Here is a 25279-nt window from a genome sequence, read left to right on the forward strand (position 1 = left end):
GAGCATTCGCCATCTGCCAGAACCCTAAACAGGCTAGTTTATCTAATCTCTTCAATATAAACATCAGCATGCTCCATTTCTACACTTCCACTTGAAACACACTCTTGTAAAGAAACTGTACTGGAAAAAAGATGTAGGGTTTTTGTATTGCTCTGAATTAGACAGAATGAGCCTATATCTTTCAGGTTGCCATTCATTTAAATTTCTTTTCTACTGGTCCCATAATGCTTGTGCATACAAATTTAGGGTTGAAAATGCTATAAAACAGATATTTTAAAACTACTGTCATGCCTCATAGACTCTATTATCTACAGATGAGATAACTGATAAGCAGAGAAACTTTCAGTAACTGCTGCATACATTTTTCTTTGAAAATAATAAGTTTAAAATGCATACTGTCATAAGAATCTAGCCCCACAAGGTTTACCAAATGCTAATGAAGAATTGAAAGCTAAACCCTGGAATACAGAAACCATTTCCAGTGTCCTGGAACTTCAAGCATTAAAGACTTTTTTTTAAATATATATTTTTTATTTCTTACCATGACCCTCGATACCACTCAAATATAATTATTAAAGGTGCAAACAACATATTTTCAAATTTAAAAAACTCATAGGAATCAGATTATCTATTAATTTAAATCTACTTTTCTTACTACACAAGACAAGACAGGTAGGTGCCTGTGCAGAACACTGTTAAAACACACCAGGCATTAAATGCATACTTCAGTCGCTAAAATATTAGATGTATCATTTAGATTATGAGTTCAAATGAACCTAAAACTGTGTAAACCCCTTTCTCTCCAGGGATGCATTCCTATAAATAAACTATAGTTCACACCCACTCTTTTTAATAATAGCTATTTTGTTCCCTTTTCTCCTCTACCAGCTGCAATCTTTTCTTTCATTTTCCCTCTCCAAATGTCTATTTATTTGTATATACACATCCTAAAGCATTACAAGATCTGCTCCAAAACACAAACCAGAGAAGTAAAGCCATTCTTCCTAACATAAGCACCACGGTTTAAACCAACACACATAACAATAACTCACCAACTACTAAAGTGTTAAAATCAACCACTAACCTACGGTTACTCAATCATAATTCTCTCCAGCTTTCTGTAATACATTGTTAATAATTGGTTCATCAAGGTTACTGTCTTTTATTATGAAGATGCTTCAGGCACTTGGCAATAAGTCCATATTCTGACAATAAGTTGCTATCAAGCAAATGCATTGGAAACTTCAATGTGTTAACCCTTTTCTTAATGAAAGGTGAAACTGCCAATAATTCTCATCACTTGTCATCTGCACAAAGGGGGAGGGGGGAGTCACCAAACTTTAGTCCCTAACTTTCTCGACACTGTTTTCCTGCATTGCCGAATTGATTACAGGGATGGCAAAGCAGAAAAAGCACCGATCACCAGATCACATAGATAATTCGCTATCGCTGCAAGTCGCCCAGATCAGGAGGAAACTTAACAAATCATAAGCAAACTCCCTATGCTACAGATAGACTGAGAAAGCGGGGAGGGAGAGTCAACTGTAAGAACTTTAAATCTCGCAGGGGAATGGGGGCAGGGAGCAGAGAGAGACACTGGCTAAAAAAGGAGCCTTCTAAGCAGGTTAGTCTCTTTAAACATGCTATAAAGGGATCAAGTTGACTTACATGGTCGGCTAAATTTGTGGAAGATCCTGAGAGTTCTTCATGGTCAGATTTGGAGCTGCCATCCCTTTCGTCAATAACTAGATCTATTGGCATTTTTCCTTTCAAACAGCTAATGTACCGATGGCAAAAATTATCGCACAACTCGTGGACCTGGGGGAGGAAAAAGGAAGACAAAATATCGAATTGCAACTTTTTTTTTCGTAGCAAGAGCAACTCTGTGATCTATTCCACGAGTAACTCTAATTAAGGGGCATAATAGTGGAAGGCAAGGAAACAATAGAGAAATTGTTGCGGCACATATTATTCTCTAGAGACTTGCCGCAGCAACAAGTTAGAGAGAGACACAGAAAGAGAGACAGAGACAGAGACAGAGCGAGAGACTGGGCTCAGTCTAGTATATAGATGAAACCCCGATTTGTTGATAACATCAAAACATTGGAAAGTGGACCAAGGCAATATCGTTGGAGCATATACAGTTCAGCCAGGTAGAGTTGTTAACATAGGAGAGGGGATCTGTTTGAAGTGGGGCTAGAGCTGTATGTATTTCCAGGCCTTGTAAAAATAAATAAGTGCTCTTATGGTTTGAAAAGATCCCAGTTTGATCTCAAAACATAGCTACTCCCCAGAGGAACCGCCACCTCTTGCTTAATCACAACAGCTAATGCTCAGATGAATATGGCGATCGGATCTGGATTAGAGCAGAGGTTATTTAATTATGTAAGAAATAACCCGAATCCGCGAAATCGCACCCACTGAAAGAAAGAGTAGGGTGAATGTAAAGGGGTTCAACTATTTTTCAAGGACCCGATTCGAATTGCAATGAAAAAGAAACGCCGGGCTGGACTTCACATGTTTATCGAATGCCACATGCTCCTTACGGTCCAGATTACAGTATCGCTCTGGCTTTCCCCTCTAGTCTTTTGCCCGGTTCACAAGTGTCTGCAACCAAACCGGAGGGGGGGGGGGGGAGAAGAAGAGATAACGAGAGTAGGATCCACAGTCCCCAGCACCTTGGGTCTTACCTTTTCTAATTCCAACAGATGAAACCTTAGTACTTGTATTGCTTGGATCATCTGCAAGAAAGTTTTGAGCAAGGAGTTATTTGTGAGAAGGGACGCACTGGGGTCTGCGCATAGCTGCGAGCCCCAATGGGCAGAGAAGGGGCTTGTCAGGGCGCACACTCATTAGCCAGGTTTTTAGCTCATTGGTCACGCCTGAGCAATTTTGATCAACTTTAACCCCCAGCACTGGATTTTTATAACGTGGATTTGAGGAGCGGGGATTCGCGTTGCACTGGGAGCTAGAGAAATCTCCCTCCCTCTCCCCAGTATTTATTTCTGGGGTTCCACACAGCACCCAACCACGCACACACCTTAAAAGAAAGAAAAAAGGGAAACGCTCAAAATGCACCGTTTGGCATCTCCTTTACAAGCAGCTTTGGGCACTTTTACTATTGAAATCAGCCGCATTAGCAAAAGAATTGCGCTAGAAATCTCCAGCTCGCTCTCTCTTTTTAGTTATTTCCTTCCCTGTCGCTTCCCGGGGCTTTAAACACAGCTTTGCAATGCATTGGGACACTGGTTCACTTTAAAGGGGAAGCTCTTTGAAGCCTCTCGGATGCAGGGTTTTTTTTAAATCTTTCTCTTCCCCTGTCCCCCCCCCCCCAAAACCCTGGATAGCTGAACCTGTAACTTGCGGCCGCCCCCAGCCTCCTCACTTATAATGATCCCTTCATGTTTTAGCAAGGTGCTCATCATTAATGGGACAAACTGGAGGAAGGGGGGCAAATGTAGAAGCCTTACCAAATTGTCCAACTCTGGGTTTGAAGAAAAAAGTGGCTTTTCAGCGCGGACCTGCGAGAAGTAGGACAGGCAGTGTGAATTACAGCCCCGCTTCAAAGCCCTGTAAAGCCAGTCACTTGCAGCAAAAACGTGTGACAAACTAGCGAGGAGAAATACGCCCGGGCCAGATTAAAATATGAATACACTCCGCGAAATAACAGTGTATGTGAAAAAGAGTCTGAACTGCGGCCAGCCCGGTGCCTCTCAGAGCCCTCTCCTTTGGAACTCTTGTATTTCTCGGGTTGAGTGTCTGGCTAAAAAGCCTCTCACAGGGACTGGCTTGGTGGGGATGAGGGTCTGGGGGGGAGCCAGGAGTTGGTGAACTAGTGTAAACAGTCTAGAACCGGCTCTTTTTCGGTTGAGGCCAATTCGGATCGATGGCAGAGCACATTTTCCACCCCACACCTCCACCCCGACTTCCAGGGCAGAATTAACAGCCCGGAGCCGCCTCCTCTCTCTCTCTTTCTGAAAGTGAGGTAATAGGTGGCTTGTGTGTCTGTCTATGTGTGTGGATGGGGAAATCGGGATCGGGGGGCTGTGAAAAAGTGTTGGACCTGTTTAGCGAAGACCGCGATGTCCTCGTTGAAAGAGTCCGAGGAGCAGACATCCCCGCCGGCCACACCAGGCTCCCGGGGAGTGCAGGTCGCCAGCTCGCACTTCTCAAAGACCAGCGCTAAGAGGGGGAACAACGGGTGCCTACCGGGCAGTGACACACAAAGAAGGGGGGGGGGGGAGGCAAGAAAGAAGAGCTCTAATCAACAAGTATATCCACACAAACACTACACCCTGCAGCCCTCCACAATGCCTTCAAACAGAGCAAATGCAAGTTACAACTTCACAAAATATTTAAAAAATGTAAAATCCCAAACCGCATCCACTGTTGGATCCCACAGACCAGAGACAAAAATAACCTAAGCACAGAAGAAAACAAACGCATGCACACATCACGGGAGCTCAGCTGTGAATCTTACACTTTTAGCCACAGCTTTAAATAATACGAAACCAGGACAATCCCATCCCTGCCCCCAAGCTATAACCTAAAATGAGAAACACTGTTACGCAAACTGTTCGAACGACTTCGTATTTGGGTTTTTTTTCTTTATTATTTTTAAAGGAGACTGCTAGCTAAAATGTGGTAAAGTTTCCTGGCTTAGCAAGCACACCCAAGTAAAATACCAGCTGTCTAGATAACTGAGCTGGATGGGGAGGGGGGGGAGAGAGAGAAACACTTCTAGAAATATTTTCCCATAATTGGAGTAGTCATGAAAAATATCTGTGTTAAGTAGTAAGTGTGTGTTTGCCTATTTCACCCTTTTGTGGCTCTGAGCGGGGGCCCTTCTTATGTCACAGAGGTTACTAGCTCTTCTTTTGGGGTAATTTACTGCACTGAAAGGAATCTGTGTCATTCCCCCAAGCACTGCATTGGCACAGGGCTGGGAGATTTTGCTGTTGTTTTGGTTTGGGGGTTGTATTTTTTCCTTTCTAAACAGGGAAGCTCATCTCACTGCCTCCATTTTTCCCCCTTTAGAAGTGAGCCCCTTGATTATTACTCTGTCTTCCGCGATTTGACTACCTCTTTATTTACAGTGCTGGAGGAGTGTTATTATGGCATCTTGGTCAACCAGAACAACACAGCTTCAGCTAAAATTCAGTACCGTGTTATCCACCCACTCTGTCTCAACTCCTAACTTGTGCCTCTCCGGGTGTGAAATAAAAAAAGAAAAACAATTGTTATGTGTAAGGGTGTATTTTCTGATGCCTGTAGGTACTTTACTTCCCTCCTATGTAATTACACTTTAATTTTTTTATTAATTATTAGTAGTACTGCTAATTAAAAGACACACCAGAGGTTTCCCTGCACAACAGTAATTTTTTTTTGTTTCTCCTAAACCCCTTCTTAGCCGTGCCTACCAAGTCCTTTTCTCTAAAGCAGACTTTAGCCAGAGTTACCCCTCCAACCTCTCCAGCCTCCTCTCGCTCTCTCACCCTGCCCCTGCCTCCTTCTCCAGGGCCAAAACACACAAGCTGCAAGCCGGGCTATGGCGCCCGGGTTGCCCTGGATGTACCTACCCGTAGATCGCATCCTTGTCCCGCTTCAAGGCGTCGTTGACAGCCGATCCCATGCTGGCCGGCATGACATTGGGGTGCGGGGCGTGGGCTCCATAGTGCTGGCTGGCATGTAGCGGCGGCCCGTGGTTCAAGTGGTGAACCGGGGGGATCGGCCGTGGAGCGTGAGGGTCTCCGTACATGGAAGCCGGCACCCCTACTCCGTCCATCCCGCCGTAATGGGGCAGCTCATCGTACTGTCAAAAAATGGACCGAGAGAGAGAAAGAGAGAGAGAGAGAGAGTAGAAAGGAGGAGGAAAAAAAACAAAACAAAAAACAAACAACAACAACAAAAGTCAGAAGAGAGTAAAGCACCCAGACAGACACAACACAGCAAAACCAAACAGAGCAGCCACAACGGAGGGAGAGTTATAAAAATGAAATAAAATAAAATAAAAGAGAAGAAGCTAGCCAGGGTAGGGAGGGAGGGGGCCGTGTGAGGAGGGAAAGGGGTACGGGGGGGGGGGGAAGAGGTCTGCTTCAATCAAGGAAGAAGAAACCCTAACAAGGAAACTGGGATGAAAAGGAAGGAAATGAAGGAGAAACTCGAGTTACTCTGAATGAGAACGCAAAGAGCAGAAATAAATGAATAAACAGACTCAAAAGCCAATAAATAAATAAAGAACTAAACACTGGGAAGAGGAGAGGAGGAGGAAGGGTGCATGGGGGGGAGGGGTGGAAATAATCTGAAAGTTACCAGAAACATTATTTAGTAGCAATTCCCCTTGTCCTTGTCAAAGTCAGAGACAAAACAAGCAGCAATGTATGTGTGTGTAGATATATGTGTATATATATCCCAGGCAGCAGCAGCGGCAGCGGCAGCGGCAGCAGCAGCAGCCAGCCTCCCCTTGTGAAACCCGTGCTACTGAGCAGCTAGAGTAGCAGGGAAATCGCGCTGCTGGGGGAAAAGCTGGAGAGGAAAAAAGCGTGGAACAATTGCAGAGACACACAGAGAGAGTGAGAGAGTGAGACACACGCGCGCACACACACACACACGCAAAGCTGGTGAATAATTTTTGCTGCTATTTTTTAATACTGGCCGCCATCATCATCAGCAACAGAGGAGAGCAAATCGGACAGGCCCCTCTTAAGAGAGGATTTATATATAGGTAAGTGTTGGAGATTTAAACCTACCCTTTGCGCCATCAGTCTGCGCTCCAATAAACTCCTGGATGTGTCGTATATTTAATATCCCAGTCCAGAAAAGAAAGTGATTTACAATGAAGAAGATTCCTTTTTTTTTGGCAACCCACTTATAGACTTCTCTTATTCTCCCGTTTGGGTCAATAATAATAGTAATAATGACAACAATAATAAAAAATAATCAGCCAAGAACCACGATGTTTGTGTATTTCTTCTTTTTTCTTTCTCTCACTCTTTCCTTTTTCTTTCTCTCTCTCTCTTTTCCTTTTTTCTTTCTCTAAGCAAAAAAAAAAAAAATAAAAAAATAAAAAAAATTGTCAAGCCCCCAAACTGAAGGTTACGATCGGCCCGTCAGCAACCCACATGTAACCAAACTGTCGTGTCTCATGGCTTTTTGCCACTCCAGCTGTCAATCAAAGCCAGGGAATGTCAAGGTAGTGAATGAATGATGGTTGATGATGATGAAGAAGAGAGGAGGAATCTTTTTAACCCCGGTTTCTTCTTCCAGTAACTCCGCGTTTGGGTTGTGCCTTTTAGGATCGCTATAGGTTTTTTTTTAAGTACTAGGAAGGGGGGTGGGGAAAGATGCGAAGAAAAATTGAATAGTTTGCGAAACCTGGACTTCCCCCTTTCTCTCTCTCTCTCTCTTTTTTTCCTGGTAGGTATTTTGTCTCTCTCTCTGAGATGAGTGAGTGTCAGTAAGTGTTGGCAGGTTGGCTGCTGGCTGGCTTATAGAAGAGGCTCAGTTTTGCAGCGCTGATCGGCGGGAGAATGAAATGACGGAACCCGGAAGTAGTGGTGGCCATAGCCAGTCCTACAACAGAGACACATACAAGGGAGAGGGGAGAGGGAGAGGAGAGCACAGGGAGAGAGAGCGCGCGCGAGCGAGCGAGCGAATAAAGCCTGTGATATGCAGAGTATGTAATCAGGACTGCTTCAACGCCACATGGGGGGAGCCATACCACAGATCATACCCATAGCAAATCAACCTTCCTTTTCATATAGGAAAGAGGGAGTGTGTGAGAAAGAGGGAGACACAGGAGGAGGAGGAGGAAGAGAGAGAAAGTGTGTGTGTTTGAGAGAGAGGGGAAGAGGGAAAACTGCAGAAAGCAAGAAGAAAAGTACGATAGGAGCCTAGACCTGGTTTGGTTTTCACTAGATTATTTTACCAGCGAAATCTATACTGCTTTACCGCGCTGTTTAGCATATTGTTAACATTGTTTTTATCTTCAGATACCACGGTAGTCGCGGACGGTATGCAAGTCTGTGGGAATCGACAGTTAAAACGTAAAGAGGCATATAAGTTGATCTTCCATAGGAAACAAGCTTTGCTTTTCCCAAGTACTGCGTCTCTGCCAGAATGTGATGTTTAAAGTGTGGTTTCTTTACTTGTGTGAATTCCTTACGCTGTTGACAAATTAATTTTCCAGGACCTGAAGAGAACACCTCATTCCAACTATATTTGGCATTGTTCTTCATTAAGTGTTCGCTTCTATCAACTGCAGTTGTGATGTGCGGGGGAGGGGGACGGGGGGAAGAAGGGGAAGGAAGGACATCCCTTTAGTTTTGTGATGGGGTTTTCAGTCTTTAAAAGAGGCTTTAAAACAAAAATCATAGTCACTCTTGTATGAGAAGCCCAAATGTTATGCAGATTTTGTTTGCAGGTTCAATTTGAGCATGTCATTGGGTCTCGTATGTATGTATGTATGTATGTACGTATGTCTGTGTGTATGTTGCTGGACTTGCTCTATATCTCTGTTGTATTTGGGGAATGTATGCTGAAGTATTAACTCGGTAATGCCTTCTAATGGTAGTGCTAATTACAGTAGGGTTATTTAGCAAATTAAGTGAGCTGGTGCACCCCCCTGGAGCACCCAATGAACTTTTTTTACACACACACACTCTCTCTCTCTCTCACACACACACACACACACACACACACACACACTTCTCTCGCCCAATCACTGCAGGAACTAAAGCATGCCTTACCTCAGAGCAGTCAATTACCAAAGCTACCCAAGATCATCAATCATGAAGGATGCTTGAAATTTAGGGGCGGAGCGATGGTCAAACTATCGATTGCTGCACTTTTGTCCTCTCTTCCTCCCCCCCCCCCCAACCCTTTCTCGTTCACGGTTCCCTGCACATAAAATCTAAAACAGACTATCCCGTTAATAGTGGGATTTATCAATGATTATGTTCCCAGTTGTGAATGTGGCCTGATACATAGATGGCTTTTAAACATACATCGCAAAAATGCATTTGAGTCAGTTAGGGATTGTTTATTATTGTTTTCTTAAGATTTTTTTTAAACTAACTAGCTAACTAAATGAATAAAAAACCCAAAGGGTAATTATAGAAATTTGGCTAGATTTTAATGGGCATAGAGAATGAGCTCCAGAGGTCAATAAACCCCTCGAAAATGATGAATGATTGAGTACCTGTGATGATGATAGTGATTACCGGAGCAATTAAACAGTTTGATTAAATGAGCCATCATAACAATGATGTCTGCGGGAAATCAGCCCTCACATATAAAGAAAGATAGTGTGTAGGGCTGACAAACGCCAGTGGGCATTCCTACGAGTTCTGATAGGGGTGAGCCCTGCAGAGCAGACTGTATTTACAAATATGAGAGCAATATGGAGCAAAGTCACTCCGGTACTTTTAGTTAGACTTGCACCCGGCTTAAAAATCGTCAGAAGCCGAAGAGCAAACCAGTGGTTTTTTTTCCCCCCTAGCGGATCTCCTCCAAGATTAAAGCTAGCCCTAAAAGCAACCGATATTCTGTGATTGACTTTCACGGGACTATAAAGAAAGGTGAGTAAACAGCCCTTAGTATGTAGATCTCTTTCCAGAAGTGGTTAAGTCGATTCATTTTGCAGGGAAAGAGCTGCTCTTGTTGTGCAGTATTTTATACTCTGTCGTATAAATCGGTAACGCAATTCAACATATTCATGGTAATGAATACTTGGCTAATCCTTTGGGTGCACGGAGACCTACAGAGCAGTAGGTTATGCAAATCCTTTCCTAGTTTTACAGCTGTACTTTTCTAACAGATTTTTTTAAGAGATCTAGTCATTGATGAATGGTATTTGCTTTTTTTCGCTTCCTAGAAAGGTGCCAAATTCCTAAACTTCACCGGAATCATTTGACCAAGGTACCTCCAAAACACCTAAAGTGCTGGGCTATATTTTTAGATGTGTAGCTTTTCAACTTATTTTCTAATAGAGACAGTATGAATTCAGCCGTGTGTCTCATTTCATATAGGTTCCGAGTGTATGAGAGGGTCTTTCACTGTAGTATAGCTGTATAAAAGTAATCTAGTTCCACTGAAGTCTTCAGTGGATTTGTTCTGATTCCAGGCTATATGTATTGTGATGAAAGTTTATCCGTTTCCTTCGAAAAAGGAAGTTTCTACACCACTTGATTTACAAAGAGCGCGCTTTATTAATTGTATCATTATTTTATACTTCGTTTTTTCACATGCCAGATTTTCATACTATTCAATGTGGATTTCTATTCTCCAGACTAAAGAATTGCTAGAGAGCAACATACATATAGCTACAAAAGCAGCAAAACAGATTTTTGCAGCACCAAGCTCTATTCTTTTCACAATTTTCATTTTAAACTAAAGCCCTTGAGCTGGCTAGCTCTGGTGTGGGGGTGCCATTTAGAAGCAGGAGCAACTTTTAAAAATTAATTTAAGATGATAGAAAGTGAAATTTCATGTGGTCAGCTAAAGGATTTTCATGCTCCCCGTTGTGTCATTTTTTTTAATGCACAGGGTTGAAGAATGATGGGATCTTTTCCCACTGTCCCAGTAGATTAAAGCAGTTTAATTTAAAGCAGTTTAAAGCGCTACAGAGCCATTAGAAGATCTAAATGTAATGCCCCAAAATATTTGATATATTCAGGTTTAGGTCTAAATGTAAGAAACAGAAGCAACAGCACTCTTGAGTTGGGGTGTGTGTGTGTGTGCGGGGGGGGGGTTCCCTCCCGCATGGTGGAGTACTTTTAAAAAATCAGTAATTTTGGGAGATTAAATTGGCTGATTTCCAATTTCGGGTGCACACACTACAAAGGCTGTTCCCGTGAAAAGTATGAGAGAGACGCATCATTTGTTTTTTTGCAGGTCAGACCAAAGTCCAAAGAGAAATTAGGTGTCCGGTGTGGAAGTGCATCTCCGTCAACAGCTAGCTCCTTTTGCCGAGGCTGGAAATGGTTTTAACAGGCGGTAAAATTTCATCTTGTGGTGTCAAATTGGGGTCAGTTTGGGGTTAGAGCTCTCAGTGTCCGAGAAGGAGCTGTCCAGCTGTGTGGGGATTCATTAAGGGCAAAAGATCCGTTTCAAGAAAAACAATGCAAAGACAATCAGAGGGCTAAAGATCCTCTTCAAATCGCATTTTACAAGTGCACCAGAACAAATATGGACGCTGAAACCTATTTCCTTCAAACTCCCAAATCGGCTTCTTAACTCTTGGAGGGAGTGAGAGAGAAACATCTTCTAAAACTTAAAGAGTCTGTTTTCAATCAGCCTTTCCGAAGTGTGGCATCTTTAGGCTTTTGCTGGCTTTGAGATCTGCCTCTATTTCTGAGAGCCCCTGCAAAACCGGACTTGCACAACAGGTAATATTTTAGCCGTAAGAAGGATGTTCCATTGTTTATCTAGACCACTGCTTTTATGCACAGTGCCATATTTTGTTGCAAATAGAAAGTTTGGGGAAACAGGCTATGCTTTCACGAAATCACTGTTTAGTGTTCGGAAATCCTATTCTACTTCCTATAGGCAGTCATGTGGGTTTAATAGATATTTTAGGTAGTTGACTTTGGGGTCCCTAACACTGGAGAGTACATATTGTTAATCTGGTTTATTAAATTTTGAAAATCCTTTTAGCTTTCCTACCTTTGCTAAAACAATTGACGCCTTGCTAAAGGGGACAAATGGTTTGAACCTTAATAGTGTTTATAACTTTAGTCACTGTTACTTTCGGTGTTGGTTTGCTGAGTCGAAGTATTTTTTTTCCCGATCATGCAAATGGTAACGAGAAATGTAAACTGTCCTCTATATTTGCAGACAAACTGTAATGGAAAGGTGAGGGATTTTGCACAATAACAAGAATTATTTTGTATATTTTAATTTGTATTTTTCTTGGAATATTGTTGAATGAAATACATCAGATTTAATGACGAAAGAAATAAATCTGTTAAAATGCTCTGTAGGGTTCTAAAATAACCATAACGATGTATCAGAATCCACAGGAAGTTTTTCTTTTCAGATGTATGCACGTAGTATGTTGTTACCCCTCTCATTTTTATTATAAAGAATATTCTACAGTGTAATCTTCCCCCGTGCAAGAGCTGCTGTTTTCCTGTACCGTTTTGCTGATTTCCTGTACTGTCCCATACGAAGAAAAGGTTTCATTATTAGAATTTGGTCCGTTTTTACTCATCTCATTCTAATTTTTATAATTTGACTTCCCTTCCTCTTCTCCCCTAAATTATTCCCTACATATGTGGATTCAGGCAGCTGCATCATTTTCTAGGTCTTGTCTAGAACCCCACTTTAAAACTAAGTACACTTTAGTTTCGTCAGCTCTCCGTTCATTTAGTTCGCTTCCTCTTCCTCCCCCCCCCTCCCACTAATGTGCTTTGCTCCCCCTTCCTTTTCAGCAATCTATTACTTTTCGAAAATCTTTCCACTCCAGAAAGTCAATGGTAGCCCATCACGGTGAACTTTTCTTGACCTCCACTGCAGGATGATTGGGATCTTTGGAAGTTGGATTAGTAGGAGGTTCATTTAGTTACCTGTTAACATCCTGCATCCGCCTCTTCTTTCTCAGTCTTTTTAAAAAATATAACACGAACCCAGAGAGCGCTAGGGTCTCCATTCACTTCCAAGTCCCCATTATTCGCCCAATAATCTCCAGAGATTCAAAACGGCACTCGTGGGGCGGCTCCCGCCTCCCCATTTCTTTCTCTCTTCTGTTTATTCTGTTAAAGATCCCACAGAAGAGAAGAAGCGATTCAATAAACAGCCCTCTAGCGCTATCTGGCGGGACTCCAACACGTTCAGAAATGCGCTTTTTTCCATTCAGCCCCCAAACATGGCTTTTTTTTTTTTTTTTTTTTTGCACTGAACAGTTAAGTGAGACCAGAACATAGCACTTGAAAAGCCTTTCTCACAAGGTGATAGTAAAAGTGGATTCCAAATCCCGAACTCCAATCACCCGGAGAAACAGAGGAGGTGCAAATCCTTAAATTACGGTGTTCCCCCCCTCTCTCTTTCTCTCTTCCGCCCCCCTTACCTTCTCACTTTCTTTTAGAATAATTTACTCTTTTCTTAAATAGGAACCCACGGCCGGGGTATTTGCTGCGTGAAGAGGGGCATTAAAATAACTCGCAAGCCAACTTGAATTTTATATAGCTATGCACGTGAGGGCACATGTAAAAGGACAACGCGTCTTTCATTGGCATAAAACAGACAACCTGTATATTTACACTGAGAGCAGAAAGGGAAAATACCTGTTAATATTTCGTAAAAACGCAGTGGGCAGGGGTAGAGCTAGCAATTTGCTTTATTTGTTCGAGGAATCCGCGGGCATAACGCAAATCTTTCCAACATAACAAAAGGAAAATTGGGAATTAAAAAAGCAAGATGGATAACAAAACAGGCTTATTATATCCTCCACAGAATCCACCAACTACACTTGCAGCTTTCTTCTCTTGCTCAGATTAGACAGTATTGTTCTCCAGCTACCTACAAAACTCCAAAAGGGGGTTCGTTTTATACTGAATTTTGACTTGGGATATGCAGATAACAATGTCCACCCCCCCTTTAAAATGACTGAGGACACTATTTCTCTCTCTCAGTACCCATTTCCCTTTGAAAGAGCCCAGTCTATTGTCTGACGCGGGACATAGATCTTAACTTAAAAAAAAATGCGCGGAGCGTGGTGTGTTCATGCATAAAAGAAATGGCTGGCAAAATAATATAACGTGTTTCCTGGAAATATAGTGTTGAGGCTGGCATGAACAGCGCCCGCGGTGTTTTACCAAAAGACGGAGTTTTCTTTCTAAAACAATCGCATCTCCTTTGTACAGCTTTCTGTTTGATCCCACAAAGAGAATGCAATATACATATTTGTGTTTGTTCTCCAGTCAGGAAATGCAAGGGACATACAGCAGAATATACGGCTAGTTAGTCCTCATAATCCTGAGTTTGGTTGTAATTAATTGAAAACAGTTATTAGGTCGTCATTGGCAATAGCGTAAATAATTGCAGCAGATTTTTACTTACAATTGACCGGTCACAGAGTGATAGATCGATTCGAGGTATAAAAATGATGTATCAAAACATCAATGTCGATTATTTGAAATATTGTAGTCGAATTTTTTTATTCCTTCATCGGTTAAGTGTCTGAAAGTGCTGTGTTCCAACATATATTTATGTTGTCAATACTGTCAAAACTGTCAGTTTTATTACAGTGGATTTGTAATACATTTCGGATTTGCTCATTTACATAAAATACCCCCCCTTCTCTCTCTCTCTCTCTCTCTCTCTGCGCTTTTCCTATTTATGGAAAATCTATGTCAGTTAAATCAAAGGATTTGCGGCTCTGCTGCAGCAAAAAGTACAGACACTGCTGCATTAAAATCCCTCTTCTACCCCGCTTTACAAGTCTTGGGCTATTTCTAATTTGCATTGAGGTGGATTCTCCCTCACCTCCAATTCCTCCCAGTAGAATTTAAACACTTTGTTACAATTAAACTTAAAACCCTTAGGAAACCGGCATGCTCCACATGACTAGATAGAGATGCGCCTAAATGAGCAAGATCACACTTGTGAAGACTGAAAAGCAGAGGCGAAAAAGGACCTGACCGTATGTTTTTCGATGGCAGTTGCACCAAGGAAGCAAAAGAAGCAATAAATATAAGGTGCGCTGTGTATTCCTCTCGCAGCGGCTTTAGAAGTCAAATGAAAAACGCGAGTTAAGAGTACTATTGACAGTTTTAATTCCCCCTCCTCCCCCCGCTTTCACAAGGACATCTCAGAACCGATCATTTGCTTTAAAAGTAAAAGCTTTTTGTTAAGGGGGAGCCCACTGACTTAGGTACTTCTCTCCAGTAAAAGGAATAAAATAAATACATTTAAATGCTCAACTCTATAGAGTCTATAAATACTCAGAATAGCCCAGTAACTTTATTCCTTTCCCTGGAGCAACTGCTGGTGAAAGGTGTGGCTGAGAGGGCTTGAATTTTCTTTTAGAGACCTGTGTATTCAAAGAGCGTATGAAGAGATGGCTTTTGAGTGGATGTGGAATTGCATTGCTAACTGCAGAGCTTCTAGCTACTACTTTTAATGACCGACGAGCCCCCTTAACACCTTCTGTTTACGTGCTTGCTTTCTCCGTACGATTTTCGAAATGTAAACTGTGATTCATGTTCTAATGTCGTGCGTATCTGTGTGTGTGTGTGTGTGTGTGTGTGTGTGTGTGTGTGTGTGTGTGTGCGCGCGCGCCTGCGATCACTTCTGAAGTAAATTGAGAAGTAAGCTGCGCAAAGGGGGGAAATCGCCCCTGGGGTGCTTTGTTTACTTTGGCTTGTAAAATCCTGCTAGGAGATGGTTTCCGCAGTGTGTGGCAAGTGTTTCTTCAAGAAATTCATCAGCCCTTCTGCAATTACTCCGAGGTCTGGGGGAAGAGAGCTGCCATCACTTTCTCACATCCCATGGTGTTGCAGAGAGGAGAGAAGGGAAGGGGGAGGGGGAGCGAAGCTGAAACATTTAATTATAATTGAAAATAACAATGAAAAACCCTCTCAATATTGTATTTAGAAAAAACTTCCCGGGAATGTTGGGAGCGCTCTAGGATGCCTTTCTTTTGGGGAAAGGGAAACAACACCCCAGCCCATGCAATAATTAGCCTGAACAATAAACATAATTGGAATAAAAATCAGTTAGAATTTCTGCGTTTTTTAATTACGTTTCATTTTGCGGTAAGCCGTAAAATTATGAATGCCCCTCAATTAAACACAATCCACTCGGAAAGCATTTACCAACAATTATTCCTTAATCAGTTGGACGGGGAGCCCCAAATGATGCTGTTAAACATCAAAGGGAGGCCTCAGACGTTACCTTTTAGTCCTAAGTAAGAGGATTAATTTCTATAATTAGAGGGGATAAATATGTGCATAAATGCATCTAATTTTTGGTGCACGCTCTCATCCCTGTCTGCGAGACCAGAGCGGCTTTAGCAGAGTACGGGCAAGAAAGCTGGATTGCTCCCGGGCCAGGAGCTGACGTCCGGTACCCGCGGAGAGGAGTTTGTGCGGATGCCCCCTATATGTGCGCACCTAGACGCGTGACGGGCGCGGAGAAAGGGCTCGCTCTTCAGACCCTTGGCCAGCGCTGAGACCGCGGGATCGGGCCCCGCGAAGCCAAAGTAATACAGCTGGCACACGGGGTTTGGTTTTTGAAATAAATAATCGCGGGGGTGAGGGGGTTCTGGATGTTTTGATTCCCCAGGGGGGTAGCTTCCTGTTGAAGCTCAAGACTGAGTTTAATACTACAAATAAAATTAGCATGACCTTGATTACACCCGGTATGAATCTCTCATTTACCTAACGACTTTATGTCACGTAGGCAGAAGGTCAATTTCCTTTTAACCTTTCCCATTGCTGCAGTAAGCATTCCCTCACAATCAATGGCGGTTTGAATAATCAATTCGCATTTTATGATCCCTGACAAACTCAATAGACGCGCGCCTGGTTTGAGCACCGCAGCCCTGACTTCGCCGGGCCGCTCGTTTCCACCGTGGGGCGAGTTGGCGCTGGGGTCGCCCTGGCACCGCCGAGCCCAGAGACCTCGGGGAAGTGACTAATCGCAGCAGTCTCTCCGACCAGGGGACGCACCCCGAGCCCGCAGCCCGCTAGCTAGACCAGGAGCAAAGGGCTGGCTTCTCTGCTGGGCTTCCCCTCCCCGCGTGGCAAACTAACTCGGTCGAGAGACCGGAGCTTTTCCTTGTGGTCATCGGTGTTATTTGTCAAAAATAACCGTAAGGTGGAAGCCTGCGGCTCCTTGAGTCCTGCCAGCCTGGGGAATGGCTGGTGGACAGCTTGGATGTGCCATTTCAGACGTTTCGCATGTTATTCAAGCCCAAATGTTGTCCCTTCCCTCCCCCACTTCCTAGGAATGTGCATAATCTAATCACCTGGGACAAATTTCCCTTCCTCTGTGTGCTAGGGTGCCAAAGGATCACAATGCAGAGTATTCCCACTGACCAGCAGCTACAGGGAGCCGCTGGCTTGATTTCCCCACTTTAATTCAAGGTTTTGCAGGTACTCAAGTATCTAAAGGCACGGTCTTTCCTCTGACATCCTTAAACTAGATTAACTACTAGGCAGAAATTAATTACTTTCTCACGGCCACCAACCTCTTCAGTTTTATTTGGCTCCCCTAGCTCGGTCCAAGCAAACCAATGTTTGAAGCCACTTACCCCATACATGGCAAATGGTAGGGAAAGAAAATGCACCACCACCACCCCATTCATTATGAATAAAAAACCAGCAGCTCTGTATGTGTGTGTCTCTCTCTGTGTGTGTGTGTGTATGTAAGAGGAGCTGAACTTTGCAAATGTTTTTCTGTAAGTAGCTCACATCTGAGGTGATCTAGTGGTGCGATTCAGGAAGTGAATCAAGCCTTCCCTCTACTGGATAAGTAACTCTGATTCATAGCCTTCTCTGCTACCTAAGGAGGTATGTTTCACTTCCCTCTGCAGAGTCCACGTTACCTACTGTTCATTGGTCTGTTGTTATTCCCTGAAAAGTAATTGCACTTGATATGCTCCTGGGCAGACTCATTAGCCATTAGCCAGTCTTAGAGAGTGTTTCCCAAGAACTCAGTACAAACGTGTTCTAGAGGTTTAGTACAAATGGGGACAGATTGTCAGCGGTGGACACAATATTTAGGTGCAGTGTCTTCCCCCAAGTGGATCCAGGTCAAAACAGAAGCATTTTTTCTGTCCCAGTCAACCAGGACATATTTCTGAGTCCCATCCCTCACTGTGAGTGATCAGAGAGCTACAATAGAAGACAATCTAGGCATCATGAAGATATTCAGGTGTTTCTCAACCTTTGCCCAACCTTCTCCAAAAGAAAACACTCTATATACTCAGATGCAGATGAAACAGGTGAGGAGGCAGCTTCCAAATTCTTTAGGCTGCTCTTCTTCATACCGTTTTAAGATTTGCTGTATGCATACTGAAAAAACACACCCTCAGCTGCCCACCCTTACAGACTTCTACATGTAACGTCTTTTATACACATTTGGTATCACCTTTCTGCTTCTACCATGCCTGCTAAATACATTGACACCTCACGTGATTCTTAGAAAAACCCAGGGAAAATAAAATAATTTCACCTTGTTTTGTGAAGAGAAAAATCTCTTGGGTAGATTGGGTTTGTCTGTTTACTTTATTTTGTCTGGTGTTCTTCATTTAAAACTTCTTATTCTTTTGGATCTTGGCAGGTGAAGCAGGATGGTCCGAAATATCACTGCCATGGAAAGGATAATGCATCTAACAAATGCCCCTCATAAAGTGGATGAAGTGAAATCAGAAGAGGCAACAAACAGACTCAAGAAATATCAAGATATCACTACATCCATTATTCATTTTAGGCTACCTAAGAAAGTCCAGAGAGCTGTATTGACTATACATTATGCTGGTAATTGCATCTTTTTTAATAAAAAAATAATGATGGTGTCAAAGGACATGTGACATTACTCTTCAAAGCAAACAGTGAAGTTTCATGGCTATTGTATTCAGACACTTTAATTACTCAGAGCTCCTTCCCTCAAAGTGCAGTTACACCAGAGATGGGGTTTGCCCTGACTTCTTAGTGTTTCACCAGGGATGGACTGACCTAACTTTTTCTCACAGGATTATGTCAATATAATATTCATAAATGTCTGCATGAAGAAGGCCACAGAACCAGAGACTTGAACTCTGTTAATCATGTACATCCACACACTCCAAAAGCTCTGAAAATTAACTTGTAGAACTCAACTGGTAGAGGACAAGATGCCTTTGAAGAAAATTGGCCTTCCAGCTGTGCATCTCTTCAGGCAATCCCCTACATATGTTAATAGCCTTCAATATTTTGGGGTCCAAATCTATAGACAAGATCCCCATTTATTTAAATGGGATTTTTGCCTGACTGAAGAATACAGGACAAGGCTGTCTACCTGATCCTGCAAGATGCTGAGCACCCCATAAAAAGTGCTGAGTATGCCTAATTCCCACTGACTTTAAGAGGAATTGTGGATCTTGAGCATCCAGTCATAAGCTCTTGGCACCTCACAGGATCAAATCCTTAATTAGTATTTTAGCTATTGTCAGTCATCATTTTTGTATGACATGTTTTTACCAGCATCTTTGGTATCATGAATTACATGATACATACTGCAGTTTAAAATGTTTTTTCACATCTGCAGAAATAAACAGGCATTTAAAGTAACACAAGATTAAACTACAATGTACTAATACATTTCTTATAAAACAAGTATACATACATTTATAAATATTCCATTGTTACTTCATATGCAATGATAACGCATCACTAATAGTTCTATTGATTAGTGGCATAAATGGTATTAATAGAAGTAGTTCTTTGGAGCAAATAAATATAAATAACAATAAAAATCCATAAGAAGTGTTTGTCCGATATTCTTTCCTTGAGGCCATATTATGATCACTATAAGACATATCCAGGCATGTGTCACACTGGATAATATTTCTTGGGTATTTGAAGGCACTTGGCTTTACCTTGTACTTCACAACAGCTGAGCCATGTCACTAAGCTATACATGTTTATAGTTAACATTAAATATTCTAAAAATATCATATTTACATCATTCACACATAACATTATAATAAATGTTTTTGTGGAAGAGCTGATCAAATTATTCATTTTGACTACACATTAGCTGGTAAATATAGCAATATTTTCTGTTCTCAAGTACATTATTATTGATATACATTATGGTAGGTAGCACCTACAAACCTCAAACAAGATTTAGGGCCCCATAATCAATCCTTATTTCTGTGAAAAATTCATTGCTTGCAAGTATTTAGCAAGAATATTTTAGGCAAACAAATTTCAGTCAGTGGGCCTTTTGCAAACTGTTCATTTTGCCTTTTTGCAATTCATTATTTTTGATGTATGACTGATTACTTTAGTCACATGGTATTAATTCTGCTTTCCAATCAGTTGGCTGAAATTTTTTAAATGGGAAGTTAACCACAAAAAGCATAACGAATATTCACACCTGATCTTGCCTCAATTCAAGTCAGTAAAAGCAGACTTGGACCCATAAAGAACAGCCGTTATACCCATTTGTGAGAAGAACATCTGTTTGTATGAATGTTCACCGATAGTGAGTAAAAAGGGGTAAAAACAAAACAAACTACACTGCCATTTGGAATCTGAACGCCTGTTTCCAAATATAGCTTTTCATTATGAAATCAGGTTTATTTTTTGTTGGTACAGTATAATTACAACTCTTCAACATTATTACAAAGACAGAAGTCCTGAGGAATACTGTCCTAATTTTCTTCCCCTACCTAGGTGTAGCCCCAAATTATTCTGTGATAGAAATGGGTTTTGTTTTTGGAGCAAGAAGAATATTGTTCATATATAGAGGCAGATGCTTCTTGATCTGTTCTTTTCAGATTTCAGCTATTGAAAAGGTACCCTTTGCCTATAAGTTCAAGACCACAGTTTGAACTGATAATAAATATCTGAAGGGGTTTTTAGTGCTTTGTGTCCACTACCACAGTTACAAAGAGAGGATGAAATGAAGTATTTATTGTACTTGATAGCAAAATATTGAGTTATCATTAAGTATCAATGGTTCCAAGTCATGGATTTCCAATTCAAATCCAGATCTGAACTGCTGTAAAATTTGAAGGTGTTAGGATAAAATATTTTAATTCAGAGTTTTCTCTCTTACTAAAGTAATAAATATAAATTGCTGCTGTACCAAAGAAACATGTTTGCAAAATACTGATGATTTTGAATGTGAAGTCAGCAGGGGGAAAAGGACAGAGAAAATAATTGGGTAGGAGTCTCTTCTCTTGTTTAAGCTAAGAGTACCTCTATTGAAGTTACTGGAATTTCACTGGTTTAAAGCTAGTGTGAGGAAAGAATCAGACCATTTGTGTTTAAATAGCTGGGATTACTTTAAGAGTATTTTAAAGAAAACACTCTGCAAATAAATACAAAGCAAAAGGGCAAATATAGAGACATATTACCTTTTTTGCATGCCTGCTTATTTGTATGTGCAAATTAGATTTGAATATTCATGAGTCACAAATCACTGACAATTTGAAATAATGGAAAATGAGGTTAAGGTAAGGGACATCAAAGAAATTCATTGCTAAATCAATACAAATTTGATTGCGCATATACTTGTAAATTGCCCTTACAGTTTTTGACATAGGGGAAAAAATTGCTGTGCATGTGGTGATGGAGGACATATAAATTCTCTTTTTGTATGTGTTTATATTTTTGCAGTTCCGTATGTACTCAGATATCTTCTGCGTATAAAGTGACCAAACATAAGTTTTTTATTTTATCAAGACTTTTATAGGTTCCCATCTCTTAGATTGTTTTGCTTAGTATGCTAAAAATTCAATTTTCAATATACCTCAACAGCAATGTTTTAAAATAAAGCTATTACTTAATTTCATGTGGCTTCAGTAGAAGGCTCACCTGCTAGTCAAAGTTCTATCATAAAATCATGCTCAGTGGCGATTATCCAGTTGTTTCAGGGAATTTTGTTCTATGAAGTGGGAGTGAATTGCAAGTCTCAGAGCAAATTGCTGGAGTACAGGGCTTTAAAATAATGACAGATTGAAAGATGGCCAACCAAACCATTTAAATCAGAGCTTTTTCATTTTGCCCTTCTGTAAGCATCAATAAAGTATTGGATCTCTGTCTCACTTGTGAGCTTTGTGGCTATTTAAAATGGAATAGTTTAAAATGTTGATGAGTATATAGAGCCAAAAGGCAAAACTGCTGAATATAAAGCACTCATTTAAAAATTACTCCTATGTGTTTGTTTCTCCTAAATGTTCCAACTTTGATTACTAAACACAAACTGTAAGATATTAGCCAGCACTCTTTCTTCAGGGTCCTCTGCGATTTCCCTCTTCTCCAAGATAACTGATGAAGAGATATGCAATGGGTCAAGTGACGTTATACATACATAGTAGCACTGATGTCAAAACCAAGCAATAACATCAATTTGGAAGTGGTACAGGGTATTTTGGTTCTTTAAGAAAGGGAAGCGCATGACTTCTTGCAGTGCTGTGTTTAAAAGCCTCCACTCACAGGAATGAAGCTTGCAATTAACTCATGTCAAAACACTGCAGAAGGGGAAACCCAGATGTCGAATAACTTTGGAAAAGAATAACCTCACGTCCTTCCCAATCCCCAAGATGAGCTTGTCAGAAGCTGAGATTTTCTCATGCTATCAAGATACCACAAGATACTTGAACAGTCCATGTTTAAATTCAAAATCAGCCCTGCAGACCCTCCTTTTACTTGTGATTTCCACAGTGTTAATACACAACAGATAAACAAAAAAAAGAGAGACATTTAAAAATCAAAAGGCCAGTTCGAAGATGAGAAGAAAATGTCTTTAGGATTCCAGTGTCTTTTGTGAAAGAAATGAATTACACTTCAGAGTGAGTGGATGGGGTGAACATTATCTAGTAACGGTGGTGGATTGGAAATCAGCAGTTCTAGATTCTACTTTTAGCTTTGCTATTGTCTTGCTGGCTGATCTACAGCAAGCCATATAAGACCTGCCTCAATTTCTCTGTATGAAATTCGTAATAGGTAATTCACAAGGTACTGTGAGACTTCATTCATTGATGTTTACAAAACAGTATTGGCCACTCAGCTGAAAGGGGATCTGTAGCACACTGTTATTATTAACATTATAATTCTCTGCATGGAACATCTCCTCAACTAATACAACAAATATGCTCTCTAATTTCTTCACTTTAAATAATCCTGAAGGAGTTTTTTATGGGCAGGGGTATTAGAGGTAGGGCTGCAACCTCTTGTCACATAGAGTAAATCAGTACTCCAAAGAAGAAAGTTACTGCCATTTTAGATTAGAAATTGGTAACAATCCTGTAAATGCATGCATAAAAGTAAAGGAAGTAGATGCTGAGCATTTCTTTCCATTCTATTTAGATTCTTATGTTGCACCCATCACCATGGTATCCAAGTGCTGCTCAGAAGAAATTTGTTCTTCCTTCTGGTGCACTGAACTCAGAGTAGCTAATGCATTAGCAGTGAAAATAGGTCACTACTGCTTCAGCCCTATCTTCATTTCATCAAAAGACTGAGAGCCTTGTTTTATTTTTCCATAAAAGTAAGATTATTTGATTAGAAACTTGTACCATCATCTCCACTTAGTGAATAATCAAAGTTTGGACATGCTAGTTAGCTTTTTATTTTCAGAAGGAACTCCTTTTTCATGAAAAAACCCCAACAGCAACCCAGCAAAGGTATAGATATGTTGGCTGACAATACAAAAGCAAAGTTTCCACAGGGTCAATACATGAAATGTCTCTGGAAGTTCTTTTGCCATTTCTTTCCCAAATTTCTTTTCTTTACCTGCTCCTGCTGGAATTCCTGGTGTGTCTCTAACTACTCTCTATCTGACCACTCATGAACTCTTTTGTCATAGAGTCAGATTCTGAGAATACTGCCCACTGCCCTGTGACCTTTTGCAGCCCTAAGCCTTGACATGTGACTGGAACCAGGAAACAAGGACCAGTCTCATATGAGCACTCCATGCATCACACCTTTGTTAGACATGGAACAAAGCAGAGGGGAAGGTCTGACCCAATGAATGGAATCTAGATTCAAACTCAAAATGGCTCATCACATGTTGCCTTGAGCACATTTCCTGCATTATGAGGAGGGATCCTCAGTCGGAGGAAATCACATGCCTCATTTCCTTTTCCATTATAAGGACCTGCAGGAGAGAGCAGGTAGCTCAAAGATGAGGACCAGGGTCACAGTAATTTGCTATTTAGCCCCCTTCCCCATCCAGTGTTCCTCCTCCTGTATTTTGTCTGAACTCTGCCTTAGCTACCTTTCGTGGTAAGGCACAAATATTTTCTCCAGCTCTTTCACCGTTTTCAGGATGGGGGTTGTTTCATCCTGTTGACAGTTTCCTAGATTCCTTGGGGGAAGAGTATAATATAGGAGCTCATGCCTAGGCCTCTCTGGTGTTTGCCTTCTGAGGGGAGGGGATGCTCCTCCTGCAAATGATTCCAGGTTATTTTCTTGTGTGGCATGTGTATAGGCAGGAGTGCAGGCAAAAGGGAAATGAAGCACATGCTGCTTGTGCTATTCCCTAATCTATTTAGAAATCCTTTTTCCTATTTCATAGAATCATAGAACACTAGAACTGGAAGGGACCTCGAGAGGTCATCCAGTCCAGTCCCCTGCCCTCACGGCAGAACCCAGTACTGTCTCTAGACCATCACTGATAGATGTCTATCTAATCTGCTCTCCAGAGATGGAGATTTTCTAGGCAGGTAGGAGGCCCTGTTCTCCTAGGATATGTCTGCACAGCAGCATTATTTCAGAATAACTGATGTTATTCTGAAATAACAAAGGGTATGTCTACACTACCCCGCTAGTTCGAACTAGCGGGGTAATGTAGGCATACCGCACTTGCAAATGAAGCCCGGGATTTGAATTTCCCGGGCTTCATTTGCATAAACTGGGCGCCGCCATTTTTAAATCCCTGCTCGTTCGAACCCCGTGCCGCGCGGCTACACGCGGCATGGACTAGATAGTTCGGATTAGGCTTCCTAGTTTGAACTACCGTTACTCCTCATTCCACGAGGAGTAACGGTAGTTCGGATTAGGAAGCCTAATCCGAACTATCTAGTCCATGCCGCGTGTAGCCGCGCGGCACGGGGTTCGAATGAGCAGGGATTTAAAAATGGCGGCGCCCAGTTTATGCAAATGAAGCCCGGGAAATTCAAATTCAAAGAGAACATCTACACTGCAAAACATTATTTCGAAAAAATGTCAGGCTGGAGGACTTCTTACTCTGACTCCTGAAACCATCATTTCATGAGGCGTAAGGGAAGTCACAGGAAGTGTTCTTCGTTTGACTTCCTGCTGTGTAGACAGCACCAAAAAACAAATTAAGTTTTTCAACTTCAGCTATCCAATTAACATAGCTGAAGTTGCATAGCTTAATTTGAGTTTTGCCCTACTGTGTAGACCTGCCCCTAGAGAGCATATAGGAATCTGCTTGTGGGGCTTTTGCCAAAAAATGGGGAGAAAGAATGAAGGAACCCTAAAGGGGTGTCTACACTGCAGGGCTTAACTCAAAAGAAGCTAAAACTGTGCTATGTCAATTGAGTATCTTATTTCAAAACAGGGAGCGTCTTCACATTACTTATTTTGAAATAGAGCAC

The 25279-nt window shown here is 41.6% G+C and overlaps 2 protein-coding genes across 31 annotated transcripts in view; one reads left to right on the forward strand and one right to left on the reverse strand.

The window, feature by feature from the left end:
* MEIS2 (Meis homeobox 2) overlaps positions 1 to 7355 on the reverse strand; it is a 202720-nt gene extending 195365 nt beyond the window's left edge. For 13 of the 17 annotated variants that reach the window (XM_006132700.4, XM_006132698.4, XM_075927029.2 and 10 more), the window contains exons 1-6: positions 6750 to 7355; positions 5580 to 5812; positions 4064 to 4205; positions 3471 to 3521; positions 2691 to 2741; positions 1669 to 1818 (exon numbers count right to left, since the gene is read on the reverse strand). In XM_006132700.4, coding sequence (XP_006132762.1) covers positions 1669 to 1818; positions 2691 to 2741; positions 3471 to 3521; positions 4064 to 4205; positions 5580 to 5812; positions 6750 to 6761 — 639 coding nt within the window. In that variant the 5' untranslated portion in view covers positions 6762 to 7355. The other 4 variants (XM_075927026.2, XM_075927032.2, XM_006132704.5 and 1 more) reach the window with 2 other exon arrangements.
* A 179-nt stretch (positions 7356 to 7534) lies between these two features.
* Positions 7535 to 21865, forward strand: LOC149524317 (uncharacterized). 14 transcript variants are annotated; one of them, XR_016349630.1, is made up of 7 exons: positions 7535 to 7675; positions 9500 to 9578; positions 9875 to 9918; positions 10894 to 11387; positions 14544 to 14696; positions 17786 to 17947; positions 18286 to 21865. XR_016349630.1 is itself a non-coding variant. In XM_089778458.1 (4 exons), exons 1-4 carry the CDS (start codon positions 7535 to 7537, stop codon positions 10987 to 10989), a joined length of 360 nt encoding a protein of 119 aa, XP_089634584.1. In that variant the 3' UTR covers positions 10990 to 13454. The 14 variants fall into 14 exon arrangements, 1 of the variants encoding a protein (XP_089634584.1); XR_016349629.1 differs by lacking the exon at positions 17786 to 17947 and having other exon boundaries at positions 14544 to 16201; XR_016349631.1 differs by lacking the exon at positions 17786 to 17947.
* The last annotated feature ends 3414 nt before the right edge of the window (positions 21866 to 25279 follow it).

Source organism: Pelodiscus sinensis, chromosome 5 (genome assembly GCF_052426305.1).
Source record: "Pelodiscus sinensis isolate ZL-2025 chromosome 5, ASM5242630v1, whole genome shotgun sequence".
Lineage (NCBI taxonomy): Eukaryota > Metazoa > Chordata > Testudines > Trionychidae > Pelodiscus > Pelodiscus sinensis.

Bases quoted from the DNA above. Each gene is read 5' to 3' on its own strand.
- LOC149524317 (XM_089778458.1), top strand. From the start codon at position 7,535: ATGACGGAACCCGGAAGTAGTGGTGGCCATAGCCAGTCCTACAACAGA. The intron at 9,579-9,874 runs GTGAGTAAACAG...TTCGCTTCCTAG, and splicing joins TCACGGGACTATAAAGAAAG to AAAGGTGCCAAATTCCTAAA. The intron at 9,919-10,893 runs GTACCTCCAAAA...GTTTTTTTGCAG, and splicing joins ACCGGAATCATTTGACCAAG to GTCAGACCAAAGTCCAAAGA.